Source organism: Populus trichocarpa, chromosome 13, assembly GCF_000002775.5.
Source record: "Populus trichocarpa isolate Nisqually-1 chromosome 13, P.trichocarpa_v4.1, whole genome shotgun sequence".
NCBI classification, from domain to species: Eukaryota; Viridiplantae; Streptophyta; class Magnoliopsida; order Malpighiales; family Salicaceae; genus Populus; species Populus trichocarpa.
This window is the reverse complement of record NC_037297.2, coordinates 7,375,422-7,396,634: the sequence shown is the minus strand read 5'-3', so window position 1 is coordinate 7,396,634 and position 21,213 is coordinate 7,375,422. Positions and strand designations below refer to the sequence as shown.

At 31.6% G+C, this 21,213-nt stretch overlaps 2 protein-coding genes across 2 annotated transcripts; one reads left to right on the top strand and one right to left on the bottom strand.

The window, feature by feature from the left end:
• Positions 1–4,401: 4,401 nt before the first annotated feature.
• Positions 4,402–5,787, bottom strand: LOC18104210 (uroporphyrinogen decarboxylase, chloroplastic). Its single transcript, XM_024582972.2, has 2 exons — positions 5,064–5,787; positions 4,402–4,939 (listed from the first exon to the last, which is right to left on the bottom strand). The coding sequence occupies exon 2, from the start codon at positions 4,910–4,912 to the stop codon at positions 4,436–4,438; it is 477 nt and encodes a 158-aa protein (XP_024438740.1). The 5' UTR covers positions 4,913–4,939; positions 5,064–5,787; the 3' UTR covers positions 4,402–4,435.
• A 7,252-nt stretch (positions 5,788–13,039) lies between these two features.
• LOC18109329 (uncharacterized) lies at positions 13,040–13,987 on the top strand. The gene has a single exon (XM_024583531.2). The coding sequence runs from the start codon at positions 13,219–13,221 to the stop codon at positions 13,834–13,836; it is 618 nt and encodes a 205-aa protein (XP_024439299.2). The 5' UTR covers positions 13,040–13,218; the 3' UTR covers positions 13,837–13,987.
• The last annotated feature ends 7,226 nt before the right edge of the window (positions 13,988–21,213 follow it).

Sequence of the window (21,213 nt, the reverse complement as noted above, 5' to 3'; positions counted from 1 at the left end):
TGGAACATTGCAAATCGAGAGCCCAAAGGCAAGAAATCAGCAGGTTTACTTGCTCACTAACATATAATATGGCTTAGGGCTTTCAATATTGATGCAAACATACCTGCAGCCACCACGCCCTTGGAAACGATCCCGGTGCCGGAAACTACCTACCTTAGCTCACCTATCTGCCTTGGAAAATAACTGGTGCCAAAGCCTCAAAAACAATTAGATGAGATATATGCAGCATTCTAATTTTTCCAAGCTCCACACGACTATATATGGTCTCGCTCTAGAGCTCATGCAACCCGCTGATGCTATCATGCTAAGAACTCACCACACCACATTACATAAAAAGTATGGCAAATACAAAGAATATTCAACTTTACTAATATAATAAAAAACAAAAAGGGTAGGGACACTTGAGATATTTTTTACGTACTCTTATTATTAATTGAGGATTATTAATTATTGTTGGGTGTTTTATTTAATAGATTATAAGTATAATTATTTGTTTTAGTTAAAGTTTAATATTTATTTCTTATGTTTCTAAATGTTAGATAATTATTGATAAATTAAATAAAAATTGTAAAGTTGTGGAATTTTTCAACCCTATTTTTTTTCTTCTTCAACTTTCTCTTGTCTTTCTCTACATTCTTCTTCTTAGCTTAATACTTCATTTTAAATTTTATTGCCTCACATCAACTTGGACATCAAAACATGATATTCAATCCACTTATTAATTCTGGATTTTGTGGGAAGCTTTCGTCAGTAGTGATAAAAGACAATCACCAAGCCACCAGCCAACCACGCCAACCACCAAATAAAGGCGCAACAGACCGAACCAAGAACAGACTATCCAACGTCCACCAGTAGCCACTACAGCAAGAGTCCAGCCACGAACCAATAATTCAGCAGCAACTCTGCCACAACAGTCTTTAGAGAAGAGAAGATAGCTGCGTGTTGGAGAGGCAAGGACAAAAATGCAGCAGCACTGACAAATGTTTCTCTCTCGCTGATTTGTCAAAAGTTAAAAGGCAGCAATACTATCTATAAAAGAAGATAGATCTTTCTTTGACACATCAAAATTGGGAGAGGGAGACGTTGAGGAGGATGAGATTTTGTGACAGATTACTGCCAAATTCCGCAATTTACTTTACTGCCTATTTCTATAACATTTGTTTTCCCTTTATTTCGTTATAATTTTTATTTATATTAGTTTAAAGTAAAAGAAAGTCAAAAGTTAAAAAGAAGAGAATAATGACAAAAAAAAAAAGTGGACAAAAGAAAGAAAAAATAAAAAGGGAAAAAGTGGAAGCAGCGAAAGGATATTATTCAGGACATCTAGACAACAGTTTTATAATATCAATGACAACTCACAAGATCCAAGTAGTCTTATCGTAAACATTAAACAACTTGGTTTATAAATTATTCTACTTTTTTATTCCTTAAATTTTATTTTTCTGGTTTTGCACTTGTCATTTAGAGTTGTCATTAATATTACTTTTGTGACAAAAAAATCTGATCTTGCATTCATATATGTTACTTTTGCTTATCAGCCTTTTTTTTCATTTATATTGAGTATCTTTGGTAATTGCAAAGCTTGTCGGAAATAATGGGAATTGTGACTATTATTTGATCAATTTTTTACACTTACAAAGTCTAGCATTGTATACTTATAATTTTTTGGGTATTTTCTATTCTTGATTAATCTCCTAAAAAAATTGAAATTAACTTTATTTTTGTATTGTGATTTTACTTGTAGAAATCGTATGTGATCTCAATTCTATTTTTAAAAGTTAGTATTGCATGCATTTATATTATAATCATCTAGAATCCAAGCTTAAATCTATACTTATTATGGACCCGACCCTTGATAAACTCTTAAAGCCATTTGAGGGGAACTACAAACTCAGATGACCAACATGTTTAAAAGAATTAAACCCCAAGAGAGTTCTCGAATAAAGCACCAAAAGACCAATAAATTTCACAAGAATAACCATTGTAAGCAAGTCCATCCTGAGCGCCACCAATATACTATTATTTAGGTTACTCTAAACACGATGATCTTGATGAGCGAGTCATGAGCCCTAACAAAATAGAAGACCCCACTTTTGACGGTCATCATGACTCTTGGATATTTGATATGTGGATTCGTGACATGTATTAATTCTTTGAGTGGCACAACTTGTTTAATAATAGAAAAGTTAGATTTACTAAGAAGATGTTCACGTGGCTTTATTGGGGAGATGTATGAGGATTGTTTAGAGAAGAGAGGTAAACTTTTCATAACTGATTGGACCAAAGTGAAACAAAAACTACAAAAAATGTATCTACCCTAATCTTATAGGAATATACTCTTAGACCAATAGAATAATCTAAGATAAGGGAACAAGTATGTCAATGAGTATATAACACAATTTAATAATTACATGATGAAATGTGTCATAAGAGAAAATGAAATCATGACTTTACATAGATTTTGTAAAGGTTTGAATGATGATTTTATAAAAAAAAGGTCAGGCTTATAGGTGCTTTCAGTCTTGACCAAGTCTATATTGTAGTGCAAGATTATGAGTTGCTTATAAAGAGTCGATGCATAAAACCTCAAGACCCTTTTAAGATTCCTTTTAGGTCTCAATTTATAAATAATAATTCTTTATTAGGTGTTCCACCTCGTCGGTCTAATCCAAGTAGTGCTTAAATTTATATATAAAAAAAAAAAGATAAGGAAAAACGAGTTATAAATGAAATGCTTAGGTTAAGTTCAAGGGTTTGATGTGCTAAATGTCAAGGTTTTTGACATATCTTTGTTAATTGCACCTCTAAGCCCTTAGTCATCCAAGAACATAAAAATATAGATGAAAGGGAAGATTATTGTATTCAAGTGTAAGAACCCAATTTTGAGAATTTTAGTGACCTAAATAAAAAGATGTGCAAAAGGAGAAACTTAACACTATAGGTCCAAATGAGTTTGAAAATGAGGTTAATAAAAAATACAATAATTATGTTTTAGTGGTAGAGGAAGAAGTTTTAGGAAACTCTTTAATGGAATTGCCCAAAGAGGTAAATATGGGCTTAAAAGAGTTATGATATTAGTCTTTTTAAATTACCTGATTCCCCACCCACCATGCTTGACGTCCAACACGTCAAAGGTTTAGAGCAACATGCTCCTCACCCCCTCATGCTTAACTTCTAGCATGTCATAGGTTTATAACAACATGTTGAGCTCCCTGATCCCTTACCCTTGACACATGATTCCTAATTTACTTTGTTATATCCAAACTATATTTACTAAGGTTTCAAATAGTGTTTACACACTGTTAGTCATATAGTGTTCATAGTTACGAACCTAAGAAGCTTGTAGATCTTCTTCACATGTCCCCTCACTCTAAAATGTATGATTCAACTTAGTCGTTTGCATATAGAGTTCATAATTTTTATGTTGAGATCATAAAACAAATTCATGCATGTAATGAACAATATAAATTTCGAGCTTATTTACATAAGTGTCATAATGCACTTAATGTTTAGAGATTATTTCATGAAACAGATTAGACTTGAACGATGTTCTTTAAAAACTAGTCATAAATTGCAAGTGAGTAGCGCTAGACCATTCAAAGTGTTGCAAATGATTAAATCAAATAATTATATCATTAAATTGTCACTAAACTTTAATATTAGTTCTATTTTTTACTTGAAAGACTTCATTATGTATAAAATACAACCTATCTTTAATGCTCCTTCTGAAACACCTGCCTCATATTATCTTTAGCACAAAAAGAACATATTAATGCTACTTTGGATGCACAAGTTGTTTTTATCAAAGATGATGAACTTCGACGAATCCCAATATATGAGCTAGACGACTAGATTCAGACTATTCTCGGATTATCAAAGAGACATCACAACAACTTAATCATGATCTTTGGGAGCATTATTGGAGTCGCCTTAAATTACACTCGACGGAGTCGAGTTTCTCCAACCCCGAGAGAATTGGTGGCGACACCTGACTCGAGACATTGTTTACGCACTTGTATGATCATAGACGATGAAGGGTAACCCAAACCATATAGAGATTGGACTTTAACATATGTTTTGTTTTAATTTATTTGAACTTTTAGTTGAGGATTATTAATTAAACTTTATTTGTTAAGTTTAATTTAATTATTGTTGGGTATTTTATTTAGTGGACTATAAGCTCAATAATTTGTTTTAGTTAGAATTTTAGTATTTATATCTTGTTTTTCTAAATATTAGATTGTTGTTGATGAATTGAATAAAAATCACAAAGTTACATGCTTTAACAACCCTGATCCTCTCTTCTTCAACTTTCTCTTCTTCTTAGCTTTTTTTTTTTTTTTTTATCCGAATCTCTTTTACCCCGTGTAGAAAAACTAATAAAAATAAATAAATCTCAAATTTGCAAAAAATCTTCTAGTCACATGCCGTGTTATTATCTGATTCTTTTAGCAACCTCAAGAAAATGAGCAACATTCTCCTCAGGTGTGCCTACTACAATTCCATGACCAAGATTCAGTATATGTTTTCCTTTACCGGCTTTTCTGACGACATCATTGATTCGATTAGTTATGAATTCCTTTGACCGAAATAAAACACCAGGATCTACATTTCCCTGAACTGCTACATCAGGCCCCAGTCGCCTCCTACCTTCAGCCATATCAACTGACCAATCCATGCTAACAACATCTACATCTGTCAAAGCTAGCCGCTCAAGCAAGCCTCCAGATCCGCTGGCATGAAGGATTAGTGGGAGATTTGGATGGGATTGATTCACAGTGTCCACAATCTGCTTCAAGTATGGAAGACTAAACTCCTCAAAATCCACAGGGCTAAGTTCTGTGGCCCACGAGGCAAAGATTTGAACAGTTTGAGCTCCACTGTCAGCTTGATATTGAATGTATTTTGCCATAGAGGTCTGAAGTAATTCGTGGGGAATCTGGGAATAGAAAAAATGGCCACTTGAAATTTAGTTTCATTACATTCGCTGCAAGTAGGATTAGCAGGTGCAGCATGTCCTATATCCAGAAAACTACAAACAAGAGAGATTAGCACAAATTTACCTTGGGCTGGGAGAAAGCTAATCTCTTTACTTTGGTAAAGTGCTTTGACGAACCACCTTCCACTACATATGAAGCAAGGGTCAAAGGAGCCCCTACAAAGCCCAGCCCTGCAGCTTTGTTTTCTACCTAGAAAAAGGGAGATAGTGTGAGCTTTGACTGAGGTAAAACAATGTAAACTTATAATTTCAGAAGGAGATTGTATTCATGTGCAGGCATATGTATGTTCAAGCAGGAACAAAGGTACCAGATAATTCATGAAACTAGCTCAAAGCAGGAGAGACTTGATTCAGAGTGTTCTGTTTGCACATGCGCATGTGCTTTCTAAGGCTCATAGTTTAAACACAACCGTTGGTTTACTGGTAAATGCCGTCCTCTTCAATTCAGGATTCTGAGTTTCTCAAGGTAATGTGTTAGCCTTACAAATTCAACCTCTTTTCTCAAGATTGATTACAAGGAAGTGCACTAAATTCAACCTCTTCGTTAAGTGAAACTAGACATGATCTGCTAGTGGGCTCACAGAATACGACCCTGAGAATCAACTAAAAATTAGGCATGATCCATCACAGAATACTCCACTTATTAAATTGTAAATGAATCTTTCTTTCTTCTTTTTCAAAAACTAATTTCTTAAGCAGTGTTGACTTGCGTTTACTTTGTTTGAAAACGTGTTTGTTTTTTCCTCATCAATCTTCCTTGTAATAAATCGCCAAACAACTACTGTCATATCAGCATTATACGGAAACTTGTTCATTGGACAAGTCTCACATGGCTTGCTTCACCGGAACTCGCTGAACAAGGCATCATCAATGCACATTATGTTAGAGCTTGATCTCTCCGACAAGCTTTAATGAATAATACCGCCTGGATTCCATTGTGCCAAAATTAAATGAGCCTGAATTGTTAGCATCAATGATCACCTTGTAGATGACAATCTCGAAGGTGGTCCTGAATAAGATTTGGCAGCGGTGAGGAGTTTAATTCCGTCTTCGTGTGGACCAAAAAGAGGCTCTAAAAACAAGCAGCACAGCACAGGTATGAGCCTTAGCCAGCACCACCTATCATCCGCCTTCCCTTACAACTCCCATCATTAAAGTAGCTTTTCATGGAGTTATGGACCACTACCAGTTCTCATTTATTTTTCCCTCTAACCATATATCCTTGCTGCTCCACCATCTTGTTGTGATGGACGGTTCGAATACACCCACGTACGGATCTTACTCAGTGTCATAGACTCATAGTCCTAGACTCTTTTCCATAAAAACAAAAGACTATTAATGATGCATCTACCATCTTATCAGTATGTACATAGCTAGCCCACTATGTCAACAAATTTCGTTGGTCACACTTCAAATATACATAGCTTGGCTCGCGCATCACTGTTGTTCACACCATAATTTTTCTAATATAAGAAAATATATATGTGTGTTAATTCACATATTTTCTAACAGAGTATATATATATATATATATAGCATGCTGTCGCAGAGAATGTTTCGGCAGTGTCATTAAAATCGGCCTAATGATTCAACATTGAAACCTCCTAACCCAACACTTTTACTAGCCCAAGTTTCAATTCCAAAGGAAACCAAGATGGTCAGTAAAAACTCGATTTGATCTAAGAAATTTTCAAGAGAAATTATTTTTTTTAATATTAAGATGACGATATCTTAAATTAACCAAAGTTAATTTAGGTTAACCTGTAATTCAGGTCATGAACTCAACTGAGTTTAATAAATCTGATTTTTAAATTTATTTTTTAATTATAAAATAGCAAAAATAAATACTCGAAGAAAAGCAAATAAAGAAAATTTTAAAAAAAATTATAATGAAACAAAACACCTCAAAAGCCAGACTAGTCATTTAGCGTTGGACTATACAAGCTTAGATATTGTTTTTTTTTTTCTAACAATTTTCTTTCCATTCCAGCCAACTATGACGACTTGTAAAGGTTAATTTGACCTTTAATATGTGATCTATTTATTGTTAGAATAATTTTTTGATTTGTTTATGTTAAATTTTGTTAGATTGAATTATGGTTATTATGCTAGTTTGATTGGAGAATGTGGAGGTGTAAGGAGGTCATTGGTAGGGAGAGTGAGGTCTGGTGGTTGGCGTAGTGGTGTGGCTGGTGGCTTGGTTGGAGATGGAGGAGGAGAATTTTTTGGGTTGCATTGATGAAGATTAGGCAATAAAAGCGTCTATGGTCTGTGGTTTTTATTTTATTATTTTCTTTAAAGTAGAAGAAGGGGACTGTGGTATATGAGAGAAAAGGCCAAGACAATTCCTTTTTCTTCAATGTGTAGGATCTGGTTTAATGGATAGAGGAACAACTAGAATTATGAGGGAAAAATAAGTGTGAGGCTAGGATTTAGGGATTTAATTCTGGATTGGGATTGAATAGATGGGGCTTGAATTGCTAATGATTGTAACTAAAAATCTAGGTTTAATTCCTGAATATTTTTCTTGAATTGGTTGAAATTATGTTTGTTTGAGTCCTGTAATTTTTCTAGCTTTTTCATTATAGTCCCTAGCTTTCAGATTTTCAACTTTCATTCAATTAAGCCAAACCAACAAGAGGAGACCCACTACGTCAAGTTTTGACATGAAAATAAAAACAAACCATCTTTAAAAGCTTGAAATGTTTGGAAGATTTGATGAGAAAACGAAAATGTTTTGCTATTTGAATTTTGTGAACTAGTATGCATTTGGTGATTGACAAGAGGAGACCCACTATGTCCAAAGCTGGATCAAATGATTTGGTGATTGCAACTAGTATGCATTTGGATTGTGGTCCGACTTATGCCCACCACATATTCTCTAAAGTTTACCATATGGTTTTTTTAATTGTTGCAAATGAGGCTAATATATTTATAAGCAAAACCAAGTTTGGATTTGAGATGAAGAAATGTCATCTTAATAATCCCTTCACAATTATGAAAATTACCTATTGTTGTCCCCATTTGAATTATAAATGATTTTTTTTTGGATGATAACCCTTGACTAGGATTACCTCACATACTAGAGGTAAATTTTTAAAATTCTCGAAGTAGAAAAATGTCAAAAAAGATAGAAGTGTCATAAAAAGAGCAAGAAAAAATAAAAATAAAAAAACTCTCTAAAGCATCCTTAATTAAAGGCAAATATAAAAAGGGATAAGTTTCACAAAAGAGAGACAAAAAGAAAAAAAAAAAAAAAACACTCTTCAAAATGTCCCTAATTGAAAAATAAATCTCGAATGATAAAACATAAAAAAAAACTTGGAGAATTAAGACCATAATGAGATTGGTCATCAAAAAGAAAAAAATATAGGCGACAAGCCTAAAAGATCTATGTATGAAATAAATGATTCTACATCTTTTAACCCTTAAACACCACTTGAGTCCCATGCATATCCATTCTTTCATAATTATGAATCATAACTTATATTACATGCCTTTAAAAGTTTTTTCTAATAAAAAAAAAAAAAAACTTATTTGGGTTCAAAGATGGTAGTCTCTAAAAAAAAAAGAAGAGAAAAATCATAACCTGAATATACACTGTATGTCATGCAATATTTACCAATAAATGTACAAGTTTAACGCAATACAAAGCAGGATGTTCTCCGTTTTGAAAGCTAAAAAATACCTTTGAAACCTTTTCTTGCCAAATTTTCTATGCAAAAATTTATCTGAGCAGTTATAACCAATTTTTTTTCTCTCTCAAGCTCAAAGAACCCTCGCTCTATATGTCAATCAAATATCCAAAAGTTTATCTTAGCATTGAATGGTGTTTTAGGTTCTCGACCAAAAAAATTTAATCAACATGAAAATACTTTCAAATTTAAATCCTAATGATTTATTTCAATAATTGGACTTAAATGAATCAATCATTAAAATTTACGATCTGATCCCAAGTCATGAAAAATAATTTTGCAAAGTTCATGGCAAAGATAATTGATTAGTACTTAAAAGTGCATTTTTATCAAGGTTTTATATCATCATTTTGCACTTGAAGTATCAATAACTCCTTAACTAAAGCATGTTTTATAATAACATATCTAATAATATAAGATACCTTTAATTTATGGTAAATGTTCATCTTAAATGCAGGCCTATCACATAAATGAAAGAATTGATTGATGAGTTGAAGTACTGAAATTGAAAGGACAAAGAGATAGCCAAACTTAGAAAAGAGATGTTGGTGCAGTCCAAACTGGAACATTGTTCGGTAATCGGGTCATATATGAAGCTGTAGATCTCGGATTTAGGTTTATTTTATATGGATGGAAAGGTAAAACATAGGTCTACAACTTTCATGAGGAGTCCAAGATTTAACAAGGCCGTTTTCAAGTTCAAATTGTAGCAACAACAAAAACATCTGAATCTGTCCTGCAGCCCAGACACTGTTTAGTGTTCAACCCATATCTCGAGTTCTAGAAGTCCAAATGATCTCAATTTTTTACCCTGGAAAGCTGAGACAATTTCCTAGAACTTTCATGATTTAAGTCTGTTCAAATTATGACGTTATCAATGATGATTTTGGCAGACAAGAAGATAAGAATTGTCACCAAGTCAAGATGTGGCCACTCACTCATCAATTAGTCAACAAATCAATAGTTCTGAATTTTGGCCTATAAAAGGAGGCATTTGCCATGTATTTAGGCATCTTGGTTTTCAGATCAAGATCATACTCTTGCTCTCTCTTTATATTTTGTAATGCTTAAGTTTTGCTTATATTAATCTCTTGCTTATGCTTTTCATTTCCTTTCCTTGTTTATTTATGTTTCTCTCTTTCATTATGTTTAGTTAAGTTTTTCATGTCAATGTGAAAAGGTTACACTAATGGTGTAAGAATAAGTATAATATAAACTCAACATGGACCTTAATGTTTGATACTAACATGTTTTATATTTGTTATCTTGTTCACTTTTAATACTTTACTTGTTAAATGGTTAATCTAGATTTATGTTGTATAACCCTTGGTACAACAAATACTTGGCACTTTCATAGCCCAATCGTATAGTATAACCGACACCTGTGCTATGAAAGGAACTTGATTTGTTGTTAACATAAGTTATAATCATGAATGCCTGACAACATTTACAAGTATTAGCATTATTCGAATAAGATAACTAATGTAATCATGTTAACAATTTATAATCCGATTGGAACCTCCTTTGTGTGTGGTTTCCAGTTGAGTAATAAGTGTTTATACTATACTTGTTTGAAATACCATTAGTGGATCCTCTAACCTTGACAATTGTTTTTATCATTGTTTAATCCTTATATCAATATTACATCTCAAAGCTTTCTTTATTATTATTGTTGTTGTTGTTGTTATTTATAATTTATACAATTAACCTCCCTGTGGTTCGAATCCGGTCTTGTCGGGTTATTTATTACTTCGATACTCCTGCACTTGGGAGAAGACATCAATCTTGTGGTCTTGTCAATAATGTTGATGTATGTGTACCTCATGTGGGTGAATAATTATCTTAAGAGTAATTTTATGATAATGAAGGTGGAATGCCTATCTAAAAGAATCTAAATGATGATGATGGGTGTTCACCTCCTCAACTAGGGGAGATGTTGTTTAAAGAACATGGCTAAATCAATTGATAATATTTTAGTTTGAAATATTTTGAATGATGATAATGGATGTGAGCCTTCTAAAAATTTAATGTTGTAGATAGAATGCTAGCAAGAAGAACTTCACGAACTGAAATTGGTGGAGCTAACAACCCTATTTTTTTTAATTATTATTAAAGATGAGCAGCAGTAAATGGAGTTAAGTCTTCTAAAATCAAAATAAACTAGGAAGAGAGCAAATTATCACTCTCCAAGTGGTAGTTGAACGTGTCAAATCTATCAGAAGAGTGAATAGGGAGTAAAATCACAAATAAAAGGCAAGTTGTATATGAAGTCAATATTCTCATAATAAAAAATAAAATAAAAAACTGTGCAGCCAATTCCCAAGATGAAGGGCAAAATCGACACTCTCCAAACATTACAAGAGGGTGTAAAGTCTCTTAAAACAACAAGGGGGAAGAATTATAATTGGGGGCAATACTACCATTCTTTAAGCATTATAAAAATGATTAGATAATTTATGTATTTGGACATGAGCGTAATAGTGATTTAAACAACTAAAGGACTTCAAGACGGAAGCAACAAACTCAAACGCATCAACGGGAAAAAAAAAGACCTATATCTCTAACAAATAAGTATTTATTTATTACTATGCAATGATCTTATGAGGCCCACATGTTAACCTAGCAAATTTAAACCCAACAAGATTCATTGCAATTTTAAGCTCAGAAAGACTCTAATAAATTTAAGTATAACAAGACTCTAACAAATTTGAACGTAGCAATGTTCATTATAATTTTGAGCCCAGTAAGGCTCCAACCAATTTGAGTCCAACGAGACTCTAAAAAAATTTGAACCCACCAAGGTTCTTAGCAATTTCAAGTCTAGAAAACTCTAGCAAATTTAAACCCAAAAGGTTTCCTTTAACTTGTTTGAATCCAACGTGTTTTGATTTTAGTTCCTTGTAAAGAGAGTGGTCGTTTCCAAGTTGACCCGATTTTTATTTTTTATTTTTGCAAAAAAGGGTGGTTGTCTTCAAATTGACCCAATTTTCATTTTTTTTTCCATAAAAATGAATGGTCGTCTCTAAAATAAACCAATTTTAAATTTTTGCAGAGAAGATGGTCACCTCTAAGTTGACATAATTTAGATTTTTTAAAAATACCATTTTCTTTACAATCTTACTACTACACAGAGCCTATGAAAAAAATGTTTTTCATGACTTCATATTGTAAGTATTGTACAGAGTGTGCAACTTTTTTTTTATTCCTAACTTAACTTGACACATAAAAATAAATAAAAGTGATGAAAAATAACAAAATGATTAAAATTAACTGAATTTATTAAAAATAATTTTTTTTGAATTTTTTATTTAAAAAATAATGGGGAGTTAAAAACTGGGTTATGATAAAAAAAAAAAAAAACAAACAATGTGTCATATGCTTGTCTAGTTTTTAGTAACAAGAGAGGTTGATGAAAAATTAGGTTGGGGATTTTTAGGCCAAAAAACTAAATTTTAACATATTTTCTTCTAAAAATACCTAAAAAAAACTCTAACAACCTCAATAAATTCATTCCTCATCTAAAAAAATCCAAATCAATTTAAAAACACAAAATTCAATCAAAAAAATTATCTCTAACCTCAATCTAATTTTTCTAGGAATATGAAAGGTAAAAAAACACTTAAGTGAGACTACTATCTTTAAGAGGAATATTTTGACACCAAAGTTGATTTTTTTGTTAAGGTAATCTCGCTTTTATTTTTCAATGACTTAATTTCTCTCTTTTCTTTTAAACTCAGGGACTGATATGTGAACAAAATAAATTTTTGAATTAAAAAGTACAACTTTCAAACTAAAAGGGTCCGAAAAGAAATTGAAAAAAATATGAAGGTATTTTTTTTTTCCAAAAAGGCCTTGACAACATAATACAAAAAAAAAAGGAATGTATTTTTTTTCTCACTTTCAATTTTTGCCCATTTATTTTTAATATTTTATAAACAATAAAATTTAATTAGTACCAACCTAATATTAAGACGTTGTTTTGAGACCGTGATAACTTATAAAAAAAATTATAAAATTTAATTTTCAGTCAATATAATATAAATAATTAAAATAAAAATAAATAAATAAATAAATAAAAAATAAAGGTTAATAAAAATTAACAAAATATTATTCCAAGAACAATCTCTTTTAAGTTTTTTATACTAATATAATGTAATGTAATAAATAAGGATGTCTCACTTCATTTATATATTTTCAAAATATTATTTTGATGTAAGCATTTGTTGTTACTTGACACCATGTTGAGACAAGGTTTCACAAATCAATGCTAACACGTGTTCTTTTTTTCGGCGTATTTAATGAGCCCCAACCGTCTCTTCTGCAACCTTAATTAATCCGTAATCTGCTAACACTGCCAAAGACTCATTCAGACACACACACACACACAGAGCGAGAGAGAGAACCAGAGAGGTATTCCATTCTTTATGATCATCAGCTTCATTCCCGGATCTTGAATCCTTCAGATTTGCAGACCTAAGAACTTCAGCAGCCTGCCTGCCTGCCTAGCTAGCTAGCAAATCCCAAAATGCCGAGTGATGGGCAGGAAGTATCTCAACAATCACTTGAAATCAAACAAAATGACAAGTTCTTCACAAGGATTATGTCCAAAGAATCCTCCATGGCCAATTCTTCGAACAGGGTATATTATGGAGGTGCTTCAGGTGCAATTCCATTCATGTGGGAATCAAGGCCAGGTACTCCAAAGCACACACTTGCTGATACCTGTCTCCCTCCCTTGACACCTCCTCCTTCATATCATTCATCTTCAAAATCAAACTCCATGCACAAGAATAATGCAAACCCAAATATCTTGACCACTTTATTCCATAGGTTCGTCCCTAAAAGGACTCGTATGTCGCCATCATCTTCAATGTCTTCAACCTCCTCGTCGTCGTCATCTTGTTCGCCATTTTATTCATCACAATCAAACTTCATGAATTCAAAATCTAAAAAGAGCTACTGTTTTTCTAGTGCAAGATCGCTTATCTGTTACAGGTTTGATGAAAGAGACGATGACTATGACAATGATGGACATGGCCTTGGATCACCCATTTCAACTTTGTGTTATGATGTTAAACGTAAAGCCGTGAATGGGTGCCATGGTTACCATTTCATGAGGAACATGAAGAGTGCAGTTTTGTAACTCGTACGGCATGGATCATTAGGCTAAGCTAAGGCGCTGCCTTGGTTTTCCCCGCTTCTTCTCCCCCACTTGCTGGCATGTAGTACTGCTAATGTATTGGTTTTATATCAATTATCATGAAGAACAATGTGAGTATTGTTTTTGGATGTTATTCTTTCGGGAAATTATTATTTTAGCATGTTAAAGATTATCAAAATGAGCTCGAAAGTCTTGCTCACCGCAACACTTTCAAATCTATCCTGCTAGTAGTAACAAATCAATTTCGTTTCGTATTTCTTAGGAAGTAAATAGAAAAATATTTTCTCATTGAAGGTCACAAAATAATTAACTTTATTGAAAATTATACTTGATTATACATGATTGTCAAAATTATGGAAGCAGACAAACGGTAAAAAGATAAGAAAAATGTGCAACGAGGCAATCTACATAATAATTCTTAAATCACTTACATAAATTATAATTATAAAAGAAACTGAAACATTTAAGATAACAATTGTAAATCAAGACACAGATTGAATCGTATAATTAATAGTGCCATAATTGTTTTTTATCACTCAAGTCTTTTTTTTTTTTTAATTTTATCTTTTCAAATTAGGTTTATATGAGATTCGAATTAGTGTCTTGCTTTGATTGACTTCAAGTTGGGTTCTCACAATGTCAAAAAAATAAAATAAAATTGATGCTCGATCGATGTTTAATTTAATAAAATACAATTTGATTTTATTAATTTAGAACAATTGAAGCTTTAGAGATCAAATTTGAAATTAAGATTAGCATTGCGGGACTGAATTGAATGAAATGGAGGGAAGTGATTGTTGCATGTAACTCACAAGCTAGAGTGTGAGAAGGTTTGTTGCACTTGGATGACGCATGCGATGTACATTGTTTATTGGCTAACTTGGGTCGTGAATTTAACAAGCTAACTCAGGTTGACTTTAATATATTTTTTTTCTTTTTTAAATTTTAATTTTTGTTCTCTAATTCAATCCTTCAATATTGGATTTGTGGGGAATTGAGCTTTATAATTATTTTTTAAAATGTTTTTCCATGGGGTTATCTCATTTTCATGACCTCGATCGCAAGTTTGGAAGGTTATTCCAAGTTGACTTGAATTGTTTTTTTTTTGTTTTTTTAATTGAGTTTTTTTTTTCAATTTCATCTTTAAACATTTTGTTGATTGATAATTGAGTTTCATGAGTTTTTTTATTTACTTTTTATAGGATTATCACAGTTTTATTACTCGGGTTTTTGAATTTGGCAGGTTATCCTAGGTTAGCACAAGTTAATTTAATAGGTCTTCATCTAAGTATTTAATTTTTTTTGTTAAATATATTATTATTTTAATATTTAAAAAAAATGTTGTCTAATATTCATTGAGTTTTGAATTTATTATGAAAAAAAATCTATTAAAAAACACGTTAACAACATTTTGTTTTTATGCTAAAACAATTAATATGACCGACAATATTGTTGCATAGGTTACTGATGCAATAGCATCTATTTTCTTTACTGTACTTTTCAAGTAATTTATAATTGTACTATAATATTAACTAAATAAAAATATCAAATAATTTTACTTACACTGTAATAGGGGAGGGAGTGTTTGATATAATGGATAAAAATAGATTCGATATATAATATTTTTGTGAAATTATATAATGTATATTTAGGTAATACAAAAAATAATTTTTATCCGAGAAATTTGTGTCTACTAAAAGAGATAAGACTATAATACCCTTAGTATAAAATATAACACTAACGTTTAACACCCAGTAAATTCCCCTTGTCTGAATTTTAACAACTTCCAAATTTAAAAGCATAATAATAATAATAATAATAATAATAATGACTGGACCAGCCTCATTCTTCATCGGAATATGAACTGGCATTTTAATCGGAAGATTACACAAAACAGACAGCCTCTCTCCTAAACAACACTATCAACAGCCGTTACATTGCCGTTTTCTCTAGAGGTTAGGATAAAGAGATTTGCTTTCTCTGTAGTCTCAGGTTCGAGCCCTGTGGTTGCTCATATAATGATCACTGGAGCCTTACATGGTCGTTAACTTCAGGGCCCGTGAAATTAGTCGAGGTACGCGCAAGCTGACCCGAACACCTACATTAAACTAAAAAAAAAAAAAATCTCTCGTCCTCCACCGCCAATTACAAACTCTCTAAATCACCTCGCGCGCATTCTTCTCACCATCTTCAAAACTCAAACCTCCAGCAATTAACCCTCCGATTATGTCAAATCCTTTTATCAACAGTGTCCATGAGTCTTCTGCGAAAAGAAATTACTTAAAAATAAAATCAGATTGTGTTGAGAAAATTGTGAAATTTAAATCTTTGGGCTAAAATAAATGTTATCATCTACACCTCAAACATTAAATAAAATAAAATAATTATTTATTTAGTTTAATTTGGCCTTCTTTAGTTTCGTCCCATCCATATAATATTATTCAGTATACCAAACATTATCTAAAAAAACTAGTTTATTATCTCACCTACTTTATTATTTATATCAACAATGAAGCATGCTTTTTTTAATGTTATTTTATTTTTTTTATCTTTACATTTTTCCTATTTATTTTATTTTCCTATTTATTTTTTTTTATTTCATCATTCAACAAAAATAATTGACTTGCCACCTCACCTGCTACACTATTCATATAAATGGTGAAGCGGATATTTTTTTACCCTTTTTTTTATTTCTTTTTCATTTTTTTTCATCTTCATCCTTTTTTTTCTCAGCTTTATATTTTAATATTTTTTTATTTTGAATTTGTCTTTATAAATTTTCCGAATTTATCGTGTAACATTGGTTCATCAAATCTGTCAACATCAAAAAAAAAAAACAAAAAAAAAATGTCATTTTGAGAATGAATATTTTCATATTTAGTTAGAGTCATAAATTTAATTTAATTTTTTATTATAAATACAATATGAATATTTTTTGAGTTAACAATATAACTTTTTCATGATAATTTTTATTTTGAATAAAATAAAATAAATATTTGTAATCTTGATATATTTTTATTTTTTATAAAATTATTTATTTTCATTTTCAACAAATGAACATATTTTCTAATTTTCCATTGAAAAAGAAAATTGAAAAAGAAAAAAAACTGAAAAGAAAAAAGAAAAAATATTTTCTATTACTGAAAATACCCCCCTTTTCATGGAATCTATTATTTTTTAAAATAAAAATATGAATTTTTAAAATATTGACAAAATGAAAACACATCATTCTTTGTTTACTATTTTCTATTTTGATTTTTTAAACACACCATTTTTTACTTCTCTCAAATATCTTATAAAAATGGAGGAAAAAGAGATAGCAAAGAAAAATATTTCAATCAAAGAATAAATAAAAAAAATAATAATAATTAGAGATGAAATTGAAAAGAAATATAGTGAAAAGGGTTGAAATTGGCTAAACAATTAAAAATTTGAAAGCTAAGGACTGAATTAGAAAAGGCGACAACATGCAATGATCATTTTAATTCAATTAGAAATGAAATTGAGAAAAAAAATTAAAATTAAATAAAAATAATATAAAAATTAAAAATCCAAGAAATGGATTCAATAAAAAATAAAAATTAAAAGACCTCTTTAAAAATATAAAAATTTTATTAAAGTTAAAACAACATCATTTTATTTAAAGTGAAAAGGCGTGTTTCACTTATAACAATAATAACAAAAAAAAAAAGCATAAAAAAGATGTAATTTATGTACATGGGTTCAAATAGTACCCTCTTCCTTGTGCATGATTTCTGCCACTATTTTTCTTTCTTCTTTTTTTTTCATGGTTTTGGCTGGAATTTTCTCTCTCGCATGCCACCTTCTACAAATGCCAAATAACCCACCATCCCTCCCATGCATGTGCAATACATGCTTATAAAGAAATATTGATCTAACCCTCTAAAGTCGCTGCAAAAATGGTACAAAAAGGCCAATGTTTTAGCCAAAAGGGTATAACCATGGTGGGAAATTAAGATTATTGAAGGAACCAATGGTCACTTCATCAAGAACGGTTCTAGGAACTTCCATCTAGCCTATAAATAAAAGGGAAAAAAGCAAGGAAAAAGGGAGACCAAAGTTAGAGGGAAAAAATGCCGGGAGAAAAGGAGCGAAGAAGAAGAAAGAGAGTTTTGAGCTAAAAAAAATATATATCTTTTAATTTTCAAGCAATTTCTTATACCATAAGTATTTCAAAGAGGGGCAATAGTCATAATTCATTTTATACCCTTACTTTTTATATATATATATATATATATATATATATATATATATATATATATATATATTATGCGATTCAATTAATTTTTTATTATTTCATAATATTTGACATTTATGCTTATTTTATTATAATGTGAGAAAGATTTTATAAAATAAAATACAATACAAAAATACAAATGAAAAAGAGAGATTACGGAGTGGAATGATAGGAAAGAAAGAAAAAGAGGATAAGGATGATGGGAAGATAAAATAATATAATGGGAGATAGATGAATAAGAGAAAAACAAAAAGGGATTATATTTTATAAAATAAAGATTCAAGCAAAATTGAAAAAATTAATTATAGGCGATCGTACATAGTCAAGAAAAAGGATATAAATTAATTTTTCATCATAAATTTTTCAAATTACAGACCTCATTAAAAAGTGAAGGAATTTAAAAGCTTCCTATATTATATTTTTTAATTTGATAGGAGTCCTAACACTATAAAGTAGGACCTAGCTAGGATACACAATATATATAACAGAAACACTATAATGGCTGTTGAAGGTTATTTTTATCTCTTGGTGTATTTTAAATCATTTTTTTAGATATCATTATTTTATATATATATTATAAAATATTATAAGTGTTAGGGTCTATCTCGTTGTGTGGTAGGCGTGTGATATGAAGCCATCAAAGACTTATATTTTTAGATATGATAAGGTTGAAATTAATACTCCATGATGGGGTTGGATGGATGGGTAGCAATGAGATAAATAGAATTATAATTGTTTGACCTCGATATGAAAATTTTATATGTAGATGTATTTGCTTTCTTATTATGATATTAGTGCTTTTATTTTATTAAGTAAACAATATGATTATATGTGTAACGACTCAATATTTTCACAACCTTTCGAGTCTTGACCCATTGAAATTAGGGTAATATTTTTTTTAACATATTAGCATCATGTTTCCAACCTTTATATCATTTAAGACTTTACTGAAATTTAGATAGAATTTCCTTTAATGTGGACCATTCTCAAATCATCTACTCCTATATACATAATTATATCACATTCTCAACACTATTCAAACTTCCTGGATCTTTACCAATGACATCGCCAAAACAAGAATAGAATTCATCTATCCTTCCTAATTTTTCATTACACAACTCATATAGAATTATAATACTCATTACAAATAGATTTTTTTAAAAAAAATCTTTGTATTTTTTCACCTGAGTAGGTCATCCATTACAATGAAACCACTTCTAAAAAAATAAATCTTTGTATTTTTTTACCTGGGTTGGTCACCCATTATAATGAGACCCCTTTATGAAAAATCTCTGTATTTTTCAAAAAAAAAAGAAAAAAATATAAGAGTTAGGGTTTTAACGTTTATTTTTCTTTACAAACTTACTATACAAAGTCAAAAGAAAATAAATTTTTCAAAGCCTTTGCAACCTAAGTATTGTAAAGAGAAGGCAACTGTTGTAACCCAATTTTGACCCGTTAGCTTTCAATTTAATTTTAAAAGGGGTTTAGAATGTAAAATTAAAAGATCAAAAATTTATTTCGATAAAAAGTGTGATTTATCAACTTGTGCGAAAACTAAATACTACAATGTGCTTTTGTCATTTTATCCTTATCTTTAAGATAATGATAATTATCCGCTTTCAAATTTAATTTTTAATCAAATTTAAACTTCAAAGAAAAAAATAATTTTGATTAAAACTTTGTTTCTTATACATGATGTGACTCTTGTAGTATAAATACAGATCTTGATCGGTGTATGCACAAAAAAAAGAAGAGGAAGCCATTACAAGAAACCCCAGACAATCCATTACGGAAAAAAAAAACCTAAGAGCACATCACTCGGAAAAAAAAAAAAAAAAAAAACAAGAACATCATTGTGCATAACCAGCTCATCCTCACAAAAACGAAGCTTGGTGTTTCACCTTCTCCTTCCTGCCATCTTCACCCACAGACCAAGCTCAAGTCAACAACTCCTCTCAGCAGCAACAGCAGAGTTCGTTACTCCCAGTCACGGTAACAGTAAAGTTTAATCATCATGGTCATAGCAGCAGCGTTGCTTCCTTTTCTGCAACCTAGCAGCGGCGTGCATATCCTTTAAGCAGCACTACCAGCCGCCAACTCCACCTCACAACACAAGCCTCCTATATATCTCCCTGGGATTAAAGACCGTTTTGTTTTCTGCATTTTCTGTTAAACCAAGAGCAACCATAAAGCCATCCCTTAACCATAACAGAGTTTGTTTCTTCACCAGCAGTGGAGTTCCTCCTTCTTAATTAGCCGTCACCACCAGCACACAACCATCACCAACCTCAGCCACCGTAGGCGTGCAAGCTGGCAGCAATAGAGAGGTACTTTCATCTCGGCCATAGGTCACTCCTCCTTTCCTCCTCACTAAAAACACTAGACACCTCCATCAGCTACACTCTTGCTCCCCCAGCAGCAACCTTCTTTTAATGAACCGTGACAGTCACCACCGAGAAGATCTTCATCTAGCGAGCAGCTCTGCACCAGACATGAACCGCAACAAGCTGCAACAGGCAACCCTCTCTCCCCGCCGTGCTCATCCAGCCAGCGTCCATTAGCTCTGTCGTGAGAAGCTCTTCTCCACCGGAGTCAGCTTCCTCTCTTCTTCCCGGGACCGCAGCTCCAGTTCGGCAACTCCAGGTGAGTCTCTTCCCCACTTTGCAAATTCAACTCTTTGATATAGTGCGAAGGTAATTATAATTACGTTCGCACTATATATAGCATGCATGAATAATTCATGCATGCATGCATAGTGGCCAAACTGGGTTATTGGTTTGGGCTAAACCCGGTTGGGCCTGTATAGCTGGGTTAGATCCAACCCCCGAAAAAAACTGTTTCTTCTTCATTTAAATTCAAATTTTGCGGATTTATTCACTGGCAGCAGGGTCAGGAACACCGTACTTTGTGGATTGCACAATATTTACCAACGCCAGAGTTAAAAATATTCATAGGTGAATATTTACTAACGTCAGAATCGGAAATATTATAGGATGACCTTAAAAATAGAACAAAGACAAACTCTTAGTAATTTAAGACAAAACCAGTAATGCAATTTGCTTCAGGTTGGACGTTTAAGGGGTGATATTATCTTCCAT

What these genes read in the sequence shown, in the direction of transcription:
- LOC18109329 (XM_024583531.2), top strand. Translation starts at nt 13,219, where the DNA reads ATGCCGAGTGATGGGCAGGAAGTATCTCAACAATCACTTGAAATCAAA.
- LOC18104210 (XM_024582972.2), bottom strand. Translation starts at nt 4,912, where the DNA reads ATGGCAAAATACATTCAATATCAAGCTGACAGTGGAGCTCAAACTGTT.